General features: G+C 33.0%; 1 protein-coding gene across 1 annotated transcript; it reads left to right on the top strand.

Annotated features, from left to right (window-relative positions):
- Positions 1–836: 836 nt before the first annotated feature.
- On the top strand, positions 837–3,984 carry LOC149231864 (small ribosomal subunit protein eS27y). Its single transcript, XM_089379290.1, has 4 exons — positions 837–1,119; positions 3,242–3,343; positions 3,429–3,457; positions 3,587–3,984. Exons 1-4 carry the CDS (start codon positions 1,117–1,119, stop codon positions 3,711–3,713), a joined length of 261 nt encoding a protein of 86 aa, XP_089235416.1. The 5' UTR covers positions 837–1,116; the 3' UTR covers positions 3,714–3,984.
- Positions 3,985–26,096: the final 22,112 nt, after the last annotated feature.

The raw sequence follows: 26,096 nt of genomic DNA on the forward strand, positions 1-26,096 counted from the left end.
CTTTTTGTCATCCATTTAAAATAAATCCAATTAACTTTTTATAAATATTTCTACTCATTTTAAAAATATTAATTTTTTAGGAAATAAATTAGCTTTTTTTTCAGCATCAAGGTTAGAGTGAGACTAAAGTTCACAAAACTTGAAGCTAATACAACAATATTCATAAGCACTAAGCCATTAAAACAATATTTATCAAACAGTATAACTCATAATTTCACTAAAAATCTTAATCTAAATAAAAAAAATAACCATTGTTGTGCCTGAACCCTTAAAATAATTCCAATTAATGTTTTAAAAACCTATAATAAACTTATAAACTTTAAAAAATAAGAACCATGTTAAACACATATAATTTTAAAAGCCTTATTTTATTTATTTTATTTTATTATTATTATTATTTTTTCCTGGGTGGGAAAACCTATAATTTAACCTTACTTAGGATAAACTTATAAACTTTTAAAATACAAACCATGTTAAACACAAATATATAAATTATGGAAAATAGAGCCATTAAAAATAATGTTGTAAACTATCCTAAAAAAATATTAGACACATTAAAAATATCATATATAATTTAAGGAAAATAGACCCATTAAAAGTGGAATTGAAAATAATCCCCCGAACCCTAATTTTTCTTCTTGTAAATTAAATAATTAAAAAAAGAGAATAGGACGATCTACAAATCCGCGCGGCGTTTAGGGTTGTAGGACACAGTGTTAATGTCCTCGTCATAACTGCTAGAACAAACCGCCACGGCGCCATGCACATTGCGAAGTGTCGCCCAAGCTTCTAGTTTATTGTAAGAGCATCGGCACCGATAAAACCTCATCCGAAACCCTAATCGACATCACAGGGATATCAACGGTCTAGAACACGCCGAGCTTATCGACGGTCTAGGCATCAACACCTTATTGATCACAGCACCGATTTATATATATCCATTCCTCTCCCACTTGTTACTCCATTTCGTCTTGACAGGGGAGGTCTGAGAATATATCTGTTTAAGGCGTGGTTTGATTCCTTTCGTTTGGTCTCTGCGACAACGTTTACGCATTGTTCTTCCCGTGCCCGCTCGATATTTGAACGCGGGACCTGTTTGAAGTCGTTGCGTACAAAATGGTACGCTCTAGATAAGATATCTTGTTTCTGTTTCTAATCTGCGCGAAAAAATTCATTTTTGATACTGTATAGAATCCATAGTTTAATTTATAAGCACAAAGGGTTTCAGAAGCTATCGTAGATGCGATGGCTCTAAGATTCAAGGGTTTAAAAATAGGGGTTTAGGGTTTTATCTTAAAGGATAAGATTCTGAAAAAAAGCGAGATAGATTTAGGGTTTTTTCGGCTAGAACAGGAGCAATACAACTCAAGACAGTTGCCTTAGAGGAAATTTCAGTCTTAAGAAAGCGCTTATCGAGGTATCATAGCAAGATCTAGACCTCATGAAGCGAAGGAGCCAGTCGGTCCTATCCGAGAGCAGTAGCTTTGTGAGTAGCAGTGAGTAGTTAGCTGGGCTTTCATATCATTGATTCATTCTTGGGAGTTAATCCAGATAAAGAAAATCAGGGGAAGGAGGTAAAGCAGTCTATTGAGCTATAAGCAAAGGTGTCAGTTACTTCTGTATATGATGTATTGGTAATAGTGTTTGGTGCAGTGGCTAGCCTCCATAACTGTTTCTTTCCCAATCTTGTCATACATTTTTAGTGCTCACGATTGAAGGTCTGGTCTAAGGTCTGGTCTTTGGTGCTATTGGTAATAGTGTTTGGTGCACTGGCTAGGCTCATTAACTGCGTCTTTCCCAATCTTATCATATATTTTTAGTACTCGCGATCGAAGGTCTGAACTACGGTCAGGTCTTTGGTGCTAATGCCCAAATTAATACATTGATCGGCTCACCTTAGATGCTTTCATCAGTATAGATGCTCGTCCATTGCTAAAAGTAAGATTTCGAGGGTTTAAAAATAGGGGTTTAGGGTATTGTCTGAAAGAGGATAAGGTTCTGAAAAAAACGAGATAGGTTTAGGGTTTGCGGATGTAGGGTCTGGCGCAAAATAGTAAGACGTCTAAAGTGATAATGGGGTCTTAGTTTTTGAGTCTCCGAGGGTTGTTGCGCGATATATATTTTTGCTTTTTTAGTTGTTGTTCGAATATTATAATATAGTATTTATTGTTGAAAGGAAACATGAGGGGTTTTTTATTGGAAAAACCTAAAAAATGATGGTTTCTTACTTGACACAAGGGGATTGGAATGCCCTTTGAATATTAGATAACCAGTACCTACCGGCTAGAGAATTTTTAACAGTAAAATATACTCGGAAGTATGCCTTTAGATCCGAGTATTGAGGTATATGCCAATATAAATTACTATTAATGTTTACCTGCTCGGTGATTATTGTTTGCCCTTTTCAAGGGCTATTTTTATGGAAACGGATCTCCCAGTTTAGTTTACTGGGAGGCAGAACTTATGTCTGTCAATTTGGGAGGTTTCTACCTGCACATGTCAACTATGCTAGTGTATCTACTTAGTTTCTCGCCCGATATATAGTGTATATATAGAGAGATGCATAGTGTATATCGAGAGAGTATGTAGAGAGGAAAGTGTATACAAAGAGGGACTTGAGAGAGTATATATAGAGAGTATGTATACTCTTGTCTATATATATAGAGAGCCCCAGATTGTATATCCGTTACCTGTTTTCATTATACATTATACAAAGATACAATAGGGTATACTAACCATTATACTTGCCTTTCAACTGGGACGGCTGCAACCAATAAAAAATGAAAGATTGGAACATCCATGCAACCCCTATAATGCAATGCCCTGCAATACACCACTGAAGGTGGGAACATGCCCGTTTCTGCCAGATTACAGGACCAATGAGGTCTTGAATGTAACGTTATGCCAATTAGTCACTCACTTAAGTTTTATATCTTATCGTACCTAGCGCCATGCAAATTCTTATCTTTAGTCCAATGTTAGAGTGCAAATTCTCAAGCATGACTTGTTGAAAAATATTAATATTAATCTTCTAGTGGAGTTTCGATTCAATCCTGGAAACGATTGGCAGTTATGATAGTCATTACTGTTCTAATCCCGGGGATTCAGATGTTTTTAGAATGTCTTTTATGATGGTTCTGTTATTTCTATATAATTAAAATCATTTTAGCATATGTTAAGGATTGGAGATGGATTGCATTCATTAACATACTGCAATGCTTTTCATGTGTGGTATTTCCAGGTGCTTTCTAATGATATTGACTTGCTTCATCCCCCAGCTGAGCTGGAAAAGCGAAAGCACAAACTGAAAAGGCTTGTGCAATCTCCAAACTCATTTTTCATGGTATCGACGGGGCTTGAGAGTTAATTGTTGTTTTCACATTAGTTTTTAGATGCCTGTTTTCCTTAACTCAAAATTTATTTTGCAGGATGTAAAGTGCGAAGGTTGCTTCAACATGTGAGTAGTATCTGCTGATTGCTTTGTATACTGTGATTTCATTTAATGTTGCATTGGAATTTGTCTCATCCGAACTTGTAAAGCTGTGCCAGTATTTACTCTAAACATCTTAATGGTTGAACCATGCAGCACTACTGTTTTCAGTCATTCACAGACGGTTGTTGTATGTGGGAGCTGCCAAACAGTTCTATGTCAGCCAACTGGAGGAAAAGCACGACTAACTGAAGGCTGCTCTTTCAGAAAGAAGGGTGATTGATTCCTTTACCCTTTCACAAAGGATCACTTGTGATGGGTACTTGCTAAATGTGGTTTTTACTCGAGGAATAAATTCTTGAGAGTGGAGAATGGGGAGTTCAGAGTTTTGCAACTGGTTGTCAAATTAGACTGTTGGTAACTAGGTAATTTTTGAATCATTGTTTCGTAGGCTTACCATATGTTATAAGGTGAGTATGACTGATGCGATGTAGTATAATTTTCGGAGATACATAAATTTTTTATATTTTAAATGTTCATTTGAACTCGTTAAATCCTGTTTTCTGATTCTTGATGAAATTTTTATTAGGCAAATATTCTTGATGATGAAATTTTTATTAGGCAAATATTCTTGATGATGAAATTTTTATTAAGCAAATATTCTTGATGATGAAATTTTTATTAAGCAAATATTCTTGATGATGAAATTTTTATTAAGCAAATATTGTCATGCATAGTCAACTGGTAAATGTTACTTCCTTGCATACATTTGGTTCTTGTATTGTGTATATGGTATGTACCTGATAGAAAACTTGTTTTTTTTTGAATTCTTGTGATTTGGGTATACTCTGCTGTTAGTATGGTCAGCAGGAATCATATTCATATAGAGGGCCTTTTATATTTGAATGGTTGCGGTGGGTATATTGATATTCTCTTATGGGCTGTTGAAAGGTTGAAAGGTAAAATAGAGGAGAAGTAATTGGCAAAGTTGAATTAATTAATTTATGATAGTGTCTAATTATGTACTTGGTGGTTCTCATTTTTATGTCGAATTCGAAATGTTGTTTTCTTGTCATTCTCTGCTTTTAGTATTGTCGCGTACTTGGGCATTCCCTGCTGTTATTTTCACATACTGGATACAAACTTTACTGTACTATCTTTTTACTATCATTGATTGTTTCTTTACGTTTTGTTGCATTCAACATTCTTAAGATTTTGTAAAGTTTGCCTCTGATCTACTTCTTACTTGTTGCAATTAACCATGGTCTACCTAAAATTTTGCCAATTTTTCTTATCAAGATTTTATTTTTGATAAAATTTAAAATGAGATATTTGTCCATTTTCATTTTTGCTAATTCTGTTCATTTTATTGCAATCAACCATGCATTTTATTTCCATCAGACATGGTCTATCTAATCTTAAGTTTATTTTATTGCAGTCAACCATGTTCTAGCTAAAATTTTGCCAATTTGTCTTTTCAAGATTTCATTTTTGATAGTTCTAAATTTAGAGTGAGTTTTTTTGTCCATTTTCATTTTTGCTAGTTCTAGTCGAGAGATTTTCGTTTCTAATGGCTATTAAACCTGAAAGACCTGAAAGATGGTTTTGTAAATATTCATTTTCTTTATATTTTAAAACTTAAAACTACTAGTTTGTTCTGAAATCATGTACCTCCTGAGCAAGTGCCTTTTATTTCTTGGTTTCCTTGCTCTGAACTCGTTCAGTGCCTTTAATTTCTTGGTTTCCTTGCTCTGACTCGTTCATCTTGTGAACACCTTATATGTCTGGTGTGGATGACATAGCATTCATATATCCCTGAGCTCGTTTACGTTGTGAACGGTTGAAAATCTGTCTTCTGTGATGACCTATAGATCCTTCATATATAAAATTGGATTCTGAATGCATTTACGTTGTTGAACATTATAAAATCTATACACTATTTTCTATGACCAATCCCAAAATGAATTACTTTTGATGGAGTTCTCTTACCTTCCATTTTTGATATGTTTCTCTTCGACATCATTTTCGACACTTGTATATCTCTTTTGTTTACGATATCTTAATTTTTCTCCCGTGACCGAGTGTACCTAAATTTCCCGAAGTATATAAAATATATAAAATTGGATTCTGAATGCATTTACGTTGTGGAACATTATAAAATCTACACTATTTTCTATGACCAATCCCAAAATGAATTGCATTGTGGAACGTTATAAAATCTACACTATTTTCTATGACCAATCCCAAAATGAATTGCATTGTGGAACGTTATAAAATCTACAATATTTTCTATGACCAATCCCAAAATGAATTACATTTTGATGGAGTTCTCTTACCTTCCGTTTTTAATATGTTTCTTTTCGACACTTGTTCGTCTCTTTTGTTGACAATATCTTGATTTTTCTCCCGGCCCCGAGTGTATTCTCAATGCCCCGAAGTTGCTGTGATGCCCTAGAGATGGTTACTATCTTGGACCTCTTGGAAAATGATATTAAGAAATGGCAAAAGTTCATCTTAGGACGATATTATAAAATGGCAGACGTTATCTTGAAGAGCCTCTCCTGTAGAACTGAAAATTTTTGCAGTACCCATTCTTTAAAATGGGAAAATGTAGTGTATTAGTTACAAAACTGTAATTATTATATTTTCCGCCGTTCATCCACACTTATTTTCAACTCTCTTTTCATGCCTCGCATTTCTATTTTGGACACTAGCCTTTGACATATCTGTTTGCAAGGGAATGAAATTTCCATTTCTATGGAATTCAATGGTGTCTTGATGATCCAAGTGAAATTTCCATTTCTATGGAATTTAATGATGTCTTGATGATCCAAGTATGATATTGGACTTCCCTAAAGGGTGTACCTGAGATGATGCTTTATGTATACTTTAAGAAATGGTTTACGTGTAATCTTAACTAGATATTGCTAATGGAGATGGTTAATTAAGAAATGGTTTACGTGTAATCTTAACTAGATATTGCTAATGGAGATAGTTAATGTACATATTGGATGTATGGTATGGAATTGGATTTATCATGGAGATGTATGGTATGGAAATGGATTTATCATGGAGATGTCTTTTTCGTTTGGTCGTAAGAGTTAATGTAATTGGAAATGGACTCCATAGTTAATGTAATTGGACTTGGAGGTATTGGACTTCTCATGGAGTTATCTTTTTCTTGGACTTTTCATTGTTAATGTTACTCCACTTCTCATGGAGATATCTTTTTTCGTTTCCACATCACATGGAGATATATTTTTTCGTTTGCGTTATTTTCATGTTATACCTTCTAGATATTTTCATATTATACCTTCTCTTTTTGATACTAGTCCTTCTACATATATCTTTTTGATACTAGTCCTTCTACATATATCTTTTATACTAGTCCTTCTACATATATCTTTTTGATACTAGTCCTTCTACATATATCTTTTATACTAGTCCTCTACATATTCTCATGTTATACCTTCTCCTTTTGATACTAGTCCTTCTACCTACATATACATATTTTAATATTATACCTTCTCTATTTTAATATTATACCTTCTCCTTTGATACTAGTCCTTCTACCTACATAAAGATATACATATATCTTTTTGAAATATACCTTCTCCTTTGATACTAGTCCTTCTACCTACATATATCTTTTTGATATACATATATCTTTTTGAAATATACCTTCTCCTTTGATACTAGTCCTTCTACCTACATATATCCTTCTACCTACATATATTTTGATAATAGTCCTTCTAAATGTTTTATTTATATCTATTTACATATATCCTTTCATCCTAGTCCTTCTACATATTTTCATATTAAACCTTCTCCTGTTGATACTAGTCCTTCTACATATATCTTTTTGATATTAAACCTTCTCTTACATATATCTTTTTGATATTAAACCTTCTCTTGTTGATACTAGTCCTTTTACATATATCTGTTTTATTTATATCTATTTACATATATCCATATATCCTTTCATCCTAGTCCTTCTACATATTTTCATATTAAACCTTCTCCTGTTGATACTAGTCCTTCTACATATATCTTTTTGATATTAAACCTTCTCCTGTTGATACTAGTCCTTCTACATATATCTTTTTGATGTTTTATTTATCTCTATTTACATATATCCTTATTTATTTCTACTTTTGATGTTTTATTTATCTCTATTTATATATATCCTTGTTTTATTTATTTCTACTTCTGTTTTATTTATCTCTATTTACAGATATCTTTATTTTATTTCCTTATTTTATTTATTTTATTTATTTTTATTTACTTTTAACATAAATATATCTTTATTTTATTTATTTCATACTTCTACTTTTGATGTTTTATTTATCTCTATTTACATATTTCTATTTACATATTTCCTTGTTTATTTCTGCTAGTACTTTTACATATATCCTTGTTTATCTCTACTTTATCTCTACTTACATATCCTTATTTATCTCTACTTACATATACTAGTCCTTCTACATATATCCTCTACTTACTAGTCCTTTTACATATATCCTTCTGATGTTTTATCTATCTCTACTTAGATATATCCTTTCATTTATCTCTACTTACATATATCCTTTCCTCTACTTACATACATATACCAGTCCTTTTACATATATCCTCCCGATGTTTTATCTATCTCTATTCTTTTCCTCTACTTACATACATATACTAGTCCTTTTACATATATTCTTCCGATGTTTTATCTATCTCTACTTAATATTCTTTCCTCTGCTTACATATACTAGTCCTTTTACATATATCCTTTCAATGTTTTATTTATCTCTACTTACATATACTAGTCCTTTTACATATACATATTGGAGTTGTCTATAATGCGACTTTTTGGAGATTTCGGTGACGGAAGAAATTGAGGTTAAATCTTGATTTGTTGCAGTTAAAATGGTTTTTTAACTGCATATTTGGATTCAGCACCTGAAAAACCCTTGGGACGCCTTCATTGTGCAGAAACTAGCTATCAAACTTGCGATTCCAATAAATTCCTGTTGGATTTCGACCGGAAAAATCCGTCGGAAAGGCTTTCAAAAAGTCGCGTTATAGACAATTGCATACATATTTCCTTTCGATGTTTTATTTATCTCTACTTACATATATCCTTTCGATGTTTTATTTCTCTACTTACATATGCATATATCTTACATATACATATATCTCATCTATCTCTATTTACATATGCATATATCTTACATATACATATCGTTGATGTTTTATTTATCTCTACTACAGATATCCTTATTTATCTCTACTTACATATCCATATCCTTTCGATGTTTTATTTATCTCTACTTACATATATCTCATTTATCTCTACTCATATGTCTCTGTTACTTTCTTATCCAGCACATGGTTTGATTGGATGGATGAAGCTATGAACCAGGTATATGTACTGTTTTTATTTTATAATAGAAGCAACGTTTTTATTTTTCTGAAAAATATAATTTGTTTCTAACCACCACTATTGTTAACATTAAAGTGAAAATTTGGATTGATCAGTTTGAGTACAACACTTATGGAGGATGCAACTGTTTTATTTATCTCTATTTACATATATCTCATTTATCTCAACTCATATATCTCGTTGATGTTTTATTCATCTCTACTACATATATCTTTATTTATCTCTACTTATATATCCTTTCTTATATATCTTGTTGATGTTTTATTCATCTCTACTACATATATCCTTATTTATCTCTACTTACATATCCTTTCGATGTTTTATTTATCTCTACTTACATATATCCTTTCGATGTTTTATTTATCTCTACTTGTATCTCTCTGATTTTATTTATCTCTACTACATATAGCCTTATTTATCTCTACTTACATATATCTCATTTATCTCTACTTATATTTCGCCTGAGATTTTCAAAGGCTTTCTTACACACTTAGGCTTAATAAGTAATTAGGTCGTGAAGTGTTTAGTATACCTGATAGCTATCAAGTTCCAATTTGAATTCGAGTTTAAGTTCCATTTTATAGGGAAAATTTTGCTTAATAAGTAATTAGGTCGTGAAGTGTTTAGTATACTTGATGGCTATCAAGTTCCAATTTGAATTCGAGTTTAAGTTCCATTTTAGAGGGAAAACTTGGTTTGTCAGGAAAAACTAGGGAACAGGAAAAACTAGGGAACAGGAAAAACTTGAAGAATATATATATATATTAATATTTTAAAAAATTGAAATATACAATATAATAATATAAATTTCAAAAACATTTTAAGTTATATATTAAACAAAATACATAGAATTTCAAAAATATTTTAAGTTATATATTAAACAAAATACATAGAATTTCAAAAATATTTTAAGTTATATATTAAACAAAATACATAGTTTGCTATTGAAAATTTAGGTGTTCATCCAAATATATACATATATCTCATTTATCTCTATTTACATGTATATCTTTGATGTTTTATTTATCTCTACTTACATATATCTCATTTATGTTTTATTTATCTCTACTTACATATATCTCATTTCTCTTTTTGATGTTTTATTTATCTCTACTTACATATATCTACATAGTTTGCTATTGAAAATTTAGGTGTTCATCCATATATATACATATATCTCATTTATCCCTACTTACATGTATCTCTTTGATGTTTTATTTATCTCTACTTACATATATCTCATTTGTGTTTTATTTATCTATACTTACATATATCTCATTTACATGTATCTCTTTGATGTTTTATTTATCTCTACTTACATATATCTAATTTATGTTTTATTTATCTTTATTTACATATATCTCATTTATCTCTTTGATGTTTTATTTATCTCTACTTACATATATCTCATTTATGTTTTATTTATCTCTACTTACATATATCCTTCTACTAGTCCTTCTACATATATCTTTTTGATATTAAACCTTCTCCTGTTGATACTAGTCCTTTTACATATATCTTTTTGATGTTTTATTTATCTCTATTTACATATATCCTTATTTATTTCTACTTTTGATGTTTTATTTATCTCTATTTATATATATCCTTCCTTTTACATATATCTTTTTGATGTTTTATTTATCTCTATTTACATATATCCTTATTTATTTCTACTTTTGATGTTTTATTTATCTCTATTTATATATATCCTTATTTTATTTATTTCTACTTCTGTTTTATTTATCTCTATTTACATATATCTTTATTTTATTTCCTTATTTTATTTATTTCTATTTATTTTTATTTACTTTTAACATAAATATATCTTTATTTTATTTATTTCATACTTCTACTTTTGATGTTTTATTTATCTCTATTTACATATTTCCTTGTTTATTTCTGCTAGTACTTCTACATATATCCTTGTTTATCTCTACTTTATCTCTACTTACATATCCTTATTTATCTCTACTTACATATACTAGTCCTTCAACATATATCCTCTACTTACATATACTAGTCCTTTTACATATATCCTTCCGATGTTTTATCTATCTCTACTTACATATATCCTTTCATTTATCTCTACTTACATATATCCTTTCCTCTACTTACATACATATACTAGTCCTTTTACATATATCCTCCCGATGTTTTATCTATCTTTATTCTTTTCCTCTACTTACATACATATACTAGTCCTTTTACATATATTCTTCCGATGTTTTATCTATCTCTACTTAATATTCTTTCCTCTGCTTACATATACTAGTCCTTTTACATATATCCTTTCAATGTTTTATTTATCTCTACTTACATATACTAGTCCTTTTACATATACATATTGGAGTTGTCTATAATGCGACTTTTTGGAGATTCCGGTGACGGAATCCGGCGGAAGAAATTGAGGGTAAATCTTGATTTGTTGCAGTTAAAATGGTTTTTTAACTGCATTTTTGGATTCAGCACCCTGAAAAATCCTTGGGACGCTTTCATTGTGCAGAAACTAGCTATCAAACTTGCGATTCCAATAAATTCCTGCTGGATTTCGACCGGAAAAACCCGTCGGAAAGGCTTTCAAAAAGTCGCGTTATAGACAACTGCATACATATTTCCTTTCGATGTTTTATTTATCTCTACTTACATATATCCTTTCGATGTTTTATTTCTCTACTTACATATATCTCATCTATCTCTACTTACATATGCATATATCTTACATATACATATATCTCATCTATCTCTATTTACATATGCATATATCTTACATATACATATCGTTGATGTTTTATTTATCTCTACTACAGATATCCTTATTTATCTCTACTTACATATCCATATCCTTTCGATGTTTTATTTATCTCTACTTACATATATCTCATTTATCTCTACTCATATGTCTCTGGTACTTTCTTATCTAGCACATGGTTTGATTGGATGGATGAAGCTATGAACCAGGTATATGTAATGTTTTTATTTTATAATAGAAGCAGCGTTTTTATTTTTCTGAAAAATATAATTTGTTTCTAACCACCACTATTGTTAACATTAAAGTGAAAATTTGGATTGATCAATTTGAGTACAACACTTATGGAGGATGCAACTGTTTTATTTATCTCTACTTACATATATCTCATTTATCTCAACTCATATATCTCGTTGATGTTTTATTCATCTCTACTACATATATCTTTATTTATCTCTACTTATATATCCTTTCTCATATATCTCGTTGATGTTTTATTCATCTCTACTACATATATCCTTATTTATCTCTACTTACATATCCTTTCGATGTTTTATTTATCTCTACTTACATATATCCTTTCGATGTTTTATTTATCTCTACTTGTATCTCTCTGATTTTATTTATCTCTACTACATATAGCCTTATTTATCTCTACTTACATATATCTCATTTATCTCTACTTATATTTCGCCTGAGATTTTCAAAGGCTTTCTTACACACTTAGGCTTAATAAGTAATTAGGTCGTGAAGTGTTTAGTATACCTGATAACTATCAAGTTCCAATTTGAATTCGAGTTTAAGTTCCATTTTATAGGGAAATTTTGCTTAATAAGTAATTAGGTCGTGAAGTGTTTAGTATACTTGATGGCTATCAAGTTCCAATTTGAATTCGAGTTTAAGTTCCATTTTAGAGGGAAAACTTGGTTTGTCAGGAAAAACTAGGGAACAGGAAAACCTTGAAGAATATATATATATATATATATATATATATATATATATATATATATATATATATATTATTTAAAAAATTGAAATATACAATATAATAATATAAATTTCAAAAACATTTTAAGTTATATATTAAACAAAATACATAGAATTTCAAAAATATTTTAAGTTATATATTAAACAAAATACATAGTTTGCTATTGAAAATTTAGGTGTTCATCCAAATATATACATATATCTCATTTATCTCTATTTACATGTATATCTTTGATGTTTTATTTATCTCTACTTACATATATCTCATTTATGTTTTATTTATCTCTACTTACATATATCTCATTTATCTTTTTGATGTTTTATTTATCTCTACTTACATATATCTACATAGTTTGCTATTGAAAATTTAGGTGTTCATCCATATATATACATATATCTCATTTATCCCTATTTACATGTATCTCTTTGATGTTTTATTTATCTCTACTTACATATATCTCATTTATGTTTTATTTATCTATACTTACATATATCTCATTTACATGTATCTCTTTGATGTTTTATTTATCTCTACTTACATATATCTAATTTATGTTTTATTTATCTTTATTTACATATATCTCATTTATCTCTTTGATGTTTTATTTATCTCTACTTACATATATCTCATTTATGTTTTATTTATCTCTACTTGCATATATCTCATTTATCTCTAATTACATATATCTCTGTGATGTTTTATTTATCTATATTTACATATATCCTTATTTATCTCTACTTACATATATCTTTTTTGATGTTTTATTTATCTCTACTTACATATATATCTTTTTTGATGTTTTATTTATCTCTATTTATATATCTTTTTGATGTTTTATTTATCTCTACTTACATATATCTTTTTGATGTTTTATTTATCTCTACTTACATATATCGTTGTCCTTTTGATATTTTATTTATCTCTACTTACATATATCCCTTTTGATATTTTATTTATCTCTACTTATATATATTCTTATTTATCTCTACGTACCTATACCCTTATTTATACTTACATTATGTACCCTTATTTATACTTACATATATCCTTTTGATGTTTTATTTATCTCGTTTAATGTTTGTATAAAGTCTTTTCACATCTATCCTTTTGATGTTTTATTTATCTCCCCGTTTGCATGTTTGTCAGTCTTTTACATTAATGTTTGCAATATTTCACATTAATGTTTGTATGCAGTCTTTTCACATATCCTTTTGATGTTTTATTTATCTCCGGTTTGTATGCAGTCTTTTGACATATATCCTTTTGATGTTTTAGTTATCTTCTGTTTGTATGCAGTCTTTCACATATATCCTTGATGTTTTATTTACTCTTTACTCCCCCTTTAACGTTTATCTTCCCCTTTGCATATTTGCATGCAGTCTTTCACATGTCTCCTATTGATGTTTTATTTATTTCCTGTTTGTATGCAGTCTTTCACATATATCCTTGATGTTTTATTTATTTCATGTTTGTATGCAGTCTTCCACATGTCTCTTCTTTATGTTTTATTAATCTCCTCTTGATGTTTTAATGTTTTATTTATCTCATTTGATGATGTTTGTTTTATTTCTCTTTTGATGATGTTTGTATACCGTCTTTCACATATTTCTTTTTGATGTTTTATTTATCTCCTTACATATTTATTTTTGATGTTTTATTTATCTCTTGATTTTTTTTTCATTGCTCATCCCACAATTTAACTTGGAACCAACAACTTTAACTTGGAACTCTCTTTTTAAGGTTAATGTTATTTGATTACTTTAGACTTGGAACTCTCTTTTTAAAGTTGATGTTGTTTGATTACCTTAGACTTTTCATGGAGATATAAACTTGGAACTCTCCTTTTAAGTTTAATGTTGTTGGACTTTAAGGTTAATGTTATTTGATTACTTTAGACCTTAAATGTTATTTGATTACTTTAGTAACTCTCTTTTTAAGGTTAATGTTATTTGATTACCTTAGACTTTTCATGGAGATATAAACTTGGAACTCTCCTTTTAAGTTTAATGTTGTTGGACTTCTCAGAGAGAGAGAGAACTTGAACTCATGGAGAGAGAACTTGGAACTCTCCTAAGTTAATGTTATTTAACTTGGATCTCTCCTTTTAAGGTTAATCTTATTGGACTTCTGATGGAGATATATTTTTAATTTTCATTTTTTTAGTCTATCTAACAACTTTTAATTTTCATTTTTCTTTCCAACAACTTTTAATTTTTAAAGTTGATGTTATTGGACAACTTTTAAGGTTAAAGTTATTGGATTTTTTTTTTTTCCAATTTTCATTTTTCTTTTATAGCTCATCCAACAACTTTTAATTTTTAAAGTTAATGTTATTGAAACTTTTAATGTTATTGGACTTCTCATGGAGATATCTTTTTAATTTTCATTTTTTTTATAGCTCGTAACTCCTAACTTGGAACTCTCCTAATTTTTAAATTTAATGTTATTGGACAACTTTTAAGGTTAATGTTATTGGACTTCTTATTGAGATATCTTTTTAATTTTCATTTTATTTATAGCTCATCCAACAACTCTTAACTTGGAACTCTCCTTTTAAGGTTGATGCTATTGGACAACTCTCAACTTGGAACTCTCCTTTTAAGGTTAATGCTATTGGACTTCTCATGGAGATATAACTTGGAACTCACTTGGAACTCTCATGTTAATGTTATTGGACTTCTCATTGAGATATCTTTTTTGTTTGGTCATCTCCTATTTTCATATTATATTTTCATTGAGATATAACTTGGAACTCACTTCGAACTCTCATGTTAATGTTATTGGAATTCTCATTGAGATATCTTTTTTGTTTGGTCATCTCCTATTTTCATATTATATTTTCATTGAGATATCTTTTTCGTTTGGTCATCTCCTATTTTCATATTATACTCTCATGGAGATATCTTTTTCGTTTGGTCATGTCCTATTTTCATATTATATCTTGTGATACTTTCATGGAGATATCTTTTTGGTTTGGTCATCTCCTCCTATTTTCATATTATATCTTATAAATATATCTTTTTCATGTGGTCATCTCCTATTTTCATATTATACCTTCTAATTTGGATACTATTTTCATTTTTATACCTTCTACTTTGGATACTATTTTCATTTTATACTTTTTACTTTCTTTCACATATTTTCATATTATACTTTCTAGTTTTATTAGTTTTATTTTTCATTTTTTATTTTTTAAAATGGATAATGTTATTAGACTTCTATTTTTATTTTTTATATTTTACTTTGAACTTTCTTTTGAAAATGGTTATAAGATGGTTAATGTTATTGGAAATCTACTTTGGATGGTAGTTTTTCACATATTTCCATATTATTCTTTAGTTTTATTTTTCATTTTTTACTCTAACTTGGAACTCTCCTTTTAAGATGGTTTATATTTCATTATACTTTAGTTTTATTTTTCATTTTTCTATCTAACTTGGAACTCTCATATTATACTTTCTAGTTTTATTTTCCATTTTTTATTAAATGGTTAATGTTTTTAGACTTCTATTTTTCATTTTTCATTTGAAACTCTCCTTTTAAGATAGTTAATGTTATTGGAATTCTACTTTGGATAGTAGTCTTTCACATATTTTCATATTATACCTTAGTTTTATTTTTCATTTTGTACTCTAACTTGGAACATCTTTTTCATTTGGGTATCCCCTATTTTCATTTTTTACGTTTTCTTTTCTTTTATTTTTCATTGCTCCTCTTTTTAAGATCTCTCTTTTTAAGATGGTTAATGTTACTGGACGTCTCATGGAGATATCTTTTTCATTTGGGCATCCCCTATTTTCATTTTTTACCTTTTCTTTTCTTTTATTTTTCATTGCTCCTCTCTTTTTAAGATATCTCCTTTTAAGATGGTTAATGTTACTGGACATTTCATGGAGATATCTTTTTCATTTGGGCATCCCCTATTTTCATTTTTTACCTTTTCTTGTCTTTTATTTTTCATTGCTCATCCAACAACTCTTAGAACTCTCCTTTTAAGATCTCTCTTTTTAAGATGGTTAATGTTATTGGACTTCTCATGGAGATATCTTTTCGTTTGGTCATCCCCTATTTTCATATTATACCTTCACTTTGGATAATAGTCTTTCACATATTTTTAAGATCTCTCCTTTTAAGATGGTTAATGTTATTGGACTTCTCATGGAGATGTCTTTTTTGTTTGGTTATCCCCTATTTTCATATACCTTCACTGGAGATATCTTTTTAGTTTGGTCATCTCATATTTTCATATTATCCCTTCACTTTGAATAATAGTCTTTCACATATTTTTATATTATGCCTTTTACTTTTCATATTTTGCTCTAACTTGGAACTCTCCTTTTAAGATGGTTAATCTTATTAGACTTCTAAGATGGTTAAAGTTATTGGACTTCTCACAGAGATATCTTTCACATATTTTCATATTATACCTTTTACTTTCTTTTATTTTTCATTGCTCATCCAACAACTTTAACTTGGAACTCTCTTTTTAAGATCTCTCCTTTAAAGATTGTTAATGTTATTGGACATCTGATGGAGATATCATCGAGATATCTTTTTCGTTTGGGCATCCCATATTTTCATTTTTTACCTTTTCTTTTATTTTATTTTCCGTTGCTCATCCAACAACTCTAACTTAGAACTCTCTTTTTAAGATCTCTCCTATCAAGATGGTTAATGTTATTGGACTTCTCATGGAGATATCTTTTTCGTTTGGTCATCCCCTATTTTCATATTATACCTACACTTTGGATAATAGTCTTTCACATATTTTTAAGATCTCTCTTTTTAAGATGGTTAATGTTATTGGTCTTCTCATGGAGATATCTTTTTTCGTTTGGTCATCCCCTATTTTCATATTATACCTTCACTGGAGATATCTTTTTCATTTGGTCATCCCTTATTTTCATAATATACCTTCACTTTGGATAATGGTCTTTCACGTATTTTTATATTATGCCTTTTATTTTGGACTTTTCACATATCTCTTTTTGATGTTTTATTTATCTTTTCTATCTCTTCTATTTATCTCTTCTTGATGTTTGGATACTAGTCTTTCACATATTTCTCTTTTCTTGATTTATCTCTTGATGTTTGGATATTGGTCTTTTAGATATTTCTTTCTTCTTGATTTATCTCTTGATGTTTGGATACTAGTCTTTCACATATATCTATCTCTTGATGCTTTATTTATCTCTTTTATTTTCTTCTTGATGTTTGGATACTAGTCTTTCACATATCTTTTCTCGATGTTTTATTTATTACCTTCTATCTTTTCTTGATGTTTTATTTATTACTTTCTACCTTGGATACTAGTGTTTCACATATTCACATATTTCTTCTCTTGATGTTTTATTTATTACCTTCAATACTAGTCTTTCACATATTCACATATTTCCTCTTAATAATTCATACTAGTCTTTCACATATTCACATATTTCCTCTTGATGTTTCAACATATTTCTTCTTATGTTTCATTTATCTCTTCTTAATGTTTCAACATATTCACATATTTCCTTTTATGTTTTATTTATCTCCTCTTGATGTTTTATTTATTACCTTTTACTTTGGATACTAGTCTATATTCACATATCTATTAACATCTACTTGTCTTTCACATATCTCTTCTTGATGTTTTATTTATCTCTTCTTAATGTTTGGTTACTAGTCTTTCATATTTATTCTTCTTGATGTTTGGATATAGTCTTTCACATATCTTTGTTTGATGTTTGATGTTTTATTTATTTCTTAATGTTTGGACACTAGTATTTCACATCATCTTGATATTTGGATACTAGTCTTTCACATATCTCCTTTTGATTTTTTATTTAAAATATTATATTTCTTAATGCTTAAAATATTATATAATATTATATTTCTTAATGCTTAAAATATTATATTTTTCTTAATATTATATTTATCTCCTCTCTCACATATCTCTTAATTATCTCCTTATGATTTTTTATTTAAAATATTATATTTTTCTTAATGCTTAAAATATTATATTTTTCTTGTCCGCCTGGGGTAGTTCAATTGGTGATGGGCGTGGAAATGAAGTTTCACCGAACCGGAGATCTTGGGTTCGAATCTTGTGCTACCCTCCCTCCGTAGCGGGGTGAATAATGGACATGTAAACACGAAAATAAAGAGTCCTGCCAAGCTTAACAAAAAATATATATATATTATATTTTTCTTAATGTTTTATTGATCTCCTCTTGATCTTTTATTTAAAATATTATATTTTTCATTTTTTCATCGCTGATCTAAGGTAACCCAGCCCACGCTTCAACATAACCTCGATTGTCCACTTGTCCGAGATTAATGATGTTGATGGGTTTGGTTTGTTGTTTTGGTGGTTGATTTCAGATATGAGTATCGGATATTTTTATTGGAGTTGGCAAACATTAATGGAGCTTGTAAATGCAAACTGCCGTACCTAGCCTCAAGCTTTGTCCTCCTATTTGGTCTTTTACACAAAATCTTTATGCTTCCCTGTCATTGTATGGGTTCTGCGCTACTAAGAAAACTCTGTGAGGGTTCCTGTCAAAGTGCTTGGTCTCGTTCTTGTAAAAATTTTTCATTTCCCACCCCGGTTTTCAGTTTCAACTTATTTCTCCAAAATAGTTAAATGCCCTTAACCATATCCATACATTCAACAATTGAAAATAAATTTTACTGAAAACACAAATTCTGGAAATTTTACAGAATGCTGGAAAATGCAGAAATATAAAAATCAGCACATACAAACAGCAATTCAACACATTTAAACACAGTGATTTTTGGTCAAGGTGACCTTGGAAAAACCCCCTACAACTCTTGGGGAAAACCAGTTCGAGAGCTCTTTTTTATTTCTGGAAAATGCTTTTTACAGTGAGAAATATTCAGCAAAAAATCAGCAAGCAAATTTATACAACTTATCTCGTTTTTTGTGCCTCACAGCCAACTGAAAAACTTGCAAACAACAAAACAGAATAGCAATAAATGCTGTATGGCCTCTTAGAAAAGCGTGCAAGCTGCCATTAAATACGTTGTACGGATTTCCTTGATTTGTGTGCAGAACAAACCAGGAGTACAGTTGTACATATTTGCCTCGATTTACGTGTCAAGGTACATCCACTTGTTGTACGGATTTCTGCTCGATTTCTATGCACTTGCTGTACGGATTTCTAGAAAAACGTGCCCAATATTTTCCTTTCACTGTGTGCTAACTCAGCTGTACGGATTTGCTAAAATGCTGCCTTGGAATGTGTGCCAAGCTGCTGCCTCCTTCTCCTCCCTGTCCAGAAATCTCCCTTGCTCTCTTGCTCTCCTTCTCTCAATCTGCTCATGAAAGAATGAATGACATTTTCCTCATTTTCTTCCTTTAATCTAACCCTAAGTGACTTTTGGGGAATTCCTATATCCAATGCCTGAAATAGATTGAGATCTAGGGCTGAGATTAAATGCTCATTTAAATTTAAATTTCTATTTTTTAATTCATCCCACTTTAATAAAGACCCACTTAGGCATTTATTTCCAAAGTCACTTTTCCTTTCTAATTTTACATTGACTTTATTAAAGTCACTTTAAAATTAGACTTTAGTAACTTTATCACCTAAAGTCACTTTTAAATTAGATTTGACTTTATAAAAATTATAAAGTCACTTTAGGAGAAAAATTAAATTCTTTTGGACACTTTTTTCTAGGCCAAAGATCAAAGCCTTAGGGGACCACCTGTCCTCCGGTACCGAATTTCAACACTCCCTCTTACCGAGGAAGGTGTTCCTCACCACAACCATCTTGTCTCTGAAGTAGTCATGCTTGCCCCATGGTAAGGCTTTGGTAAGAATATCTGCAACCTGTTCATCAGTGGGAATATACTCAAGCTTCACAGCGCCCTTCTAAACACAGTCTCTGAAGAAATGATATTTGATCCCGATATGCTTTGACCTGTCATGAAACACTGGATTCTCCGTGAGTTTAATGCAACTCTGGTTATCACAGTAAATCACTGAAGGTCTCAACGGCTGACCAAATAAGCCAAACAACATCTTGCGAAGCTAGATGGCCTCACAACTAGCTAGACTGGCTGCCATATACTCTGCTTCCGCTGAACTCAATGCTACTAACTGCTACTTCCGGTTGAACCATGACACTACTGCTGAACCCAACCCAAAACAACACCCTAAAATGCTCTTCCTATCAGAAGCACAACCTGCCCAATCAGAATCAGTATAACTTGCCAATCTCACTCCATCCCCCTGCCTGTAGTCCAGACCACAATCCACTGTCCCCTTGCAAGTACCGCAAAATGTGTTTTGCAGCCACCCAGTGAACCTTCCTAGGCTCACACATAAACTGACTCATCGTGTTGACTGCAAAACAAATATCTTGTCTAGTGTTGACCAAATACATCAAGGATCCAATCAGCTACCTGTACAATGTGGGATCCACCAACTCGGAATCCGAAGCATGAAGCTTCTTCCAGTTGGTGATCATCGGTGTCGACATGGATTTACAATCCTCCATGTGGAATCTGCCAAGGATGTCCACAATATACTTCCCCTGCCCCAGGAAGAAATGCCCCTCCTCCTGCCACACCTCCAAACCCAAAAAGTAATGCATCAAGCTGATGTCCTTCATCTCAAACTCCGTCGCAAGATCTCTCTTGCAGTGCTCTATGAGTCTCTCTGCACCTGTAATGACCAAGTCATCCACATACAACACTAGAATGAGAGGCTCCTCACCTATCACAATATAGTAAAGGTTTGGATCTGCCTCACTCTTTGTGAAACCCATCCCCTGCAAGTATGTATCTATCCTCGAGTACCAAGCTTTGGGAGCTTGATTCAGGCCATAAAGGGCCTTCTTCACTCTGCACACATGGGACTCTTTCCCATGCACCTCAAAGCCTTGTGGCTGCTCAATGTACACCTCCTCCTGTATGAAGCCATTGAGAAATGCAGTTTTCACATCCATCTAGTGGATCTTCCAACCCATCTCTGCTATTATCGATATAATGGAGCGGATCGAAGTATATCGAGCCACGGGAGTGAAGGTCTCCTCATAATCAACTCCCTCTACTTGGGAGAACCCTCTAGCCACAAACCTCGCTTTGAATTTCTCAATGCTGCCATCTGTAGCATGCTTTACCTTGTAAAGCCATTTGGAAGTAACCACGGATTTGCCCTCAGGCCTCGGCACCACCTCCCAAACATCATTCTTCATGATAGAAGAATACTCCTCCTGCATGGCCTCTCTCCAGACCTGCTGGCTAGCTGCCCCCTCATAGCTAGAAGGCTCAGAGTCAAGGATGCTGGTAGCCATTGCCATATAGCTGCAAAACCTCTCAGGGGGTCTACTCTCTCTGAACGGCCTCTTAGGCTCAGCAACAGATGTGGCATCTCTCAAGGTGTCTTGAAGCCACTTGGGCTTCCTTTTCCCTGAGCATACTTCTCCCATTGGAGAATGAAACTCCTCCTCCTCATCATCATCAGGAGCATGAACTCCTGACTGTCTGTCTGCTGTCCTCCTGCCTGCACCTGAACTTGTAGAAGCTGAGGTACCATGTGAAATGTTCATCAGTGGACTCCCTAGTGAACTGCTATGTGAACTCCTCTGCATGCTGCCGGGAGCACCACCCCTCTGGCTCGGCGAGCCACTGCTCACTAACGGAACTGACATCCTCATAGATGTACCTCTGGATCCTCCTGATCCCTGCCCACTGGATCCCTGTGACTGACTCAACCGCTGCTGAGGGTCTGGTTGATCCAGATACTCTAACTCCCGTGATCTCCTAAAGGCCCTGTCCTCCTCGAACTTCACATCCCGCCTGACAACAACTTTCCTTTGTGCAGGAATGTAAATCCGAAAGGCCTTTGAGGTTTCACTGTAGCCCACAAAGAACAATGGCAACCCCTGATCATGTAACATGGCTTTGGCAGCCCCTCCGATGGATCTGTTCTTTCTCTCCACAACCCCGTTCTGCTGGGGGTTGTAAGGAACAGTGAACTCCATCCTAATGCCTGCCTCCGCACAATAGTCAACAAACTCTTCAAGGGTGTACTCTGCCCCATTGTCCGACCTCAGGGACTTGATCTTCCGACCTGTCTGTGTCTCCACAAGAGCTCTGAACTCTTGAAACCGCTTGAAGATCTCACTCTTGGTCTTCAAGGAATAAATCCAGGTCCTCTTGGAGTGATCCGATCAAGGAAACATGAGACATCCGACCGCTCACATCGGAATGAATCAAATCAAGAATCCCATTCGCTCTCCTGTCACTGTTGGGAAAAGGGGATTTGGAAAACTTTCCCATCACACATCCTCTGCAAGTATCAAAGTGATCAGTACTAAAATCTGGCACACCTGTAGTGATCTCCCGCAAGGTCCTCAAGGCTCCATGATACATATGCCCAATCCTGTGGTGCCAAATCTCACACAGCTTAGAATTGCTAGCTCTGCTGTCGGTACTACTGCTCAATGCCAAAAGAGGCTGGAATGAAAACTTGTACACCTTTGCATGGCGTACGCCTATCACTCTAGCTGAATCAGCTGGAGTGCCCCTGGGATACATCAACACCTGTCCTCCCCTGAACAGTACCTCATATCCTCTGTCCTCCAAAGCTGAGACGGATATGAGGTTCTTCCTCATCCCTGGCACATAAAGAACATCTGGCACCTTCAAGGGAGGTTTGGACTCCCTCTGAAATGTCAGTGTCCCCACACCGACTGCTCTAACAACTCTGTCATCATCGAGTACTACCTCTATATCAGTGCCACTCTCTGAAAGCTCTGAGAAGTACTCACGGACTCCTGTCATGTGACGTGAAGCCCCACTGTCCACATACCAGATACTCGAAGATGGTCCGCTAATCAAGGGAAAAGCATGCTCCCTCTAAACCTGTGTGGCAGGTAATCCTGCACTAGAGGACTTACACGCAGTGAACGCAAACTCCCGGTCAAAACGATCTGCAAAGTCCTCAACTTTTGCTGAAGCTGCCATACTCTGGTTCTTCCCCTTCTTCTTCTTCTTCTCCGGACACACAATTGCATAGTGTCCCATCTTTTGACAATTCCAACACTTCACCTTGGAATAGTCATTCTGTGTGTTATCATGTTTACCTTTACCTTTGCCTTTCTTGCTTCCTGCCAACAATGTTACATCCTCATCCTGCTCAACTGACTTGGATGCCCTAAGCTGACCTTTCCTGATCTCTGTCTGAATGCAATCATCCCAAAACCTCTCCCATGTGGGAAGGGTCTCATGTGCACAAACCCCATCAGCAAAGTTCATCCATGAACAGGGGAGGCCATTCACTGCAATCCACACCAACTCAGTGGGTGGAATGACCTCTCCAACTGCTGTCAACTCATCTCTCACATTAGTAATCTTTGTGAGATATCCAGCTGCACTATCATTACCCATCTTAATGGTCTTTAGCTTCTCCTTCAGGACCATTTTTCGGTTCTCATTGGTACTCTGGTAGAGATTGGACAATGCTATCCACATCTCATGGGAATTTATCTTTCCTCTCACATGAGGAATGCAATGGTCTTTGACTCCGTCTAGAATTAGTTTCTTACCCTTGTTATTATTTTTATTATAATCAACCAACTTAGTAGCATCGGTAGGCACAACAACAGGGTTCTGTGTGGTATGCACCATGATGTCCCAGACTTCTGCCTCCTCAAAGATGCTCTGCATTCTCTCCTTCCAAACGCTGTAATTGGAATGCCCATCCAACCTATCCTCCACCCTCAATCCCAATGACATCTTGCTGTCCTAAAACTGAAAATTAGCACTGTTGTAGTAAATATAAAACTGCTGTTTGTAAAAAATCAACTTGCTGGAATTTTTTGAGTGAAAAATCAGTAGGCTGTAATTTTCCTCCTTGCTGTCCCAAACTGCACTTCAGCACTCAACCTCTAATACCATGTAAAAATTTCTCATTTCCTACCCCGGTTTTCAGTTTCAACTTATTTCTCCAAAATAGTTAAATGCCCTTTCCCATATCCATACATTCAACAACTGAAAATAAATTTTGCTGAAAACACAAATTCTGGAAATTTTACAGAATGCTGGAAAACGCAGAAATATAAAAATCGGCACATACAAACAGCCATTCAACACATTTAAACACAGTGATTTTTGGTTAAGGTGACTCTGGAAAAACCCCCTACAACTCTTGGAGAAAACCAGTTTGAGAGCTCTTTCTTATTTCTGGAAAATGCTTTTTACAGTGAGAAATATTCAACAAAAAATCAACAAGCAAATTTATACCTTATCTCGTTTTCCGTGCCTCACAGCGAACTGAAAAACTTGCAAACAGCAAAACAGAACAACAATAAATGCTATACGGCCTCCTAGAAAAACGTACAAACTACCATTAAATACGCTGTACGAATTTCCTTGATTTGTGTGTAGAAAAAACCAGCAATACAACTGTAAGGATTTGCCTCGATTTATGTGCCAAGGTACAACCACTTGCTGTACAGATTTTTGCTCCTCGATTTCTGTGCACTTGCTGTACGGATTTCTAGAAAAACGTGCCCAATATCTGCCTTTCACTGTGTGCTAACTCAGCTGTACGGATTTGCTAAAATGCTGCATTGGAATGTGTGCCAAGCTGCTGCCTCCTCTCTGTCCAGAAATCTCCCTTGCTCTCTTGCTCTCCTTCTCTCAATCTGCTCATGAAAGAATGAATGACCTTTTCCTCCTTTAATCTAACCCTAAGTGACTTTTGGGGAATCCCTAAATCCAATGGCTGAAATAGATTGAGATTTAGGGCTGAAATTAAATGCTCATTTAAATCTCACTTTCTATTTTTTAATTCACCCCACTTTAATAAAGACCCACTTAGTCATTTATTTCCAAAGACACTTTTCCTTTCTAATTTTACATTGACTTTATTAAAGTCACTTTAAAATTAGACTTTAGTAACTTTATCACTTAAAGTCACTTTTAAATTAGATTTGACTTTATAAAAATTATAAAGTCACTTTAGGAGAAAAATTAAATTCTTTTGGACACTTTTCCCTAGGCCAAAGATCAAAGCCTTAGGGAACCACCTGTCCTCCGATACCAAATTTCAACAGTTCTGGCGCGTATGCCAAACTCTGGTTTTGGACGTGGCTGTGAATGGATGTCGGCCTTCCGAACTTGCTTGTGCTATTGGCAACAAATTTTCCCTGTTGAATGAATTTGTCTAGTCTCTGGAGGTTAGTCTACTCGAATTCTTTTACACAATGAGTTTTTTTGTTTATTCTGCTGCTATTTGGACTCAATGTCTGGTCTCTCAGGTCCCCAGTTGTTCTTTACTATTGTTAATGGTACTCTTTACTTCTGCTATGGTGCGAAAGTCGTTTTAAGTTCTGGTTTCGATGTGCACAGGTGACGACACAATGATTCTCTCGGCTACAACTCATGTAACTTGTCCCTTCGTGCTTTATATTCACCCTCTTCTGGTGTAGTCGCTGACCAATGCCTGCTCCTCTTATCTCAGGCTTCTTTTGGTTGTCTGCGACTTTG

This window comes from Pinus tabuliformis, chromosome J (assembly GCF_031772625.1).
Source record: "Pinus tabuliformis cultivar Carrire ecotype Pingquan chromosome J, CPIR1, whole genome shotgun sequence".
NCBI classification, from domain to species: domain Eukaryota; kingdom Viridiplantae; phylum Streptophyta; class Pinopsida; order Pinales; family Pinaceae; genus Pinus; species Pinus tabuliformis.

Coding starts and splice junctions, on each gene's coding strand:
- LOC149231864 (XM_089379290.1), top strand. Junction 3,344..3,428: donor CTCCAAACTCATTTTTCATG/GTATCGACGGGG, acceptor TTTATTTTGCAG/GATGTAAAGTGCGAAGGTTG. Junction 3,458..3,586: donor TGCGAAGGTTGCTTCAACAT/GTGAGTAGTATC, acceptor TGAACCATGCAG/CACTACTGTTTTCAGTCATT.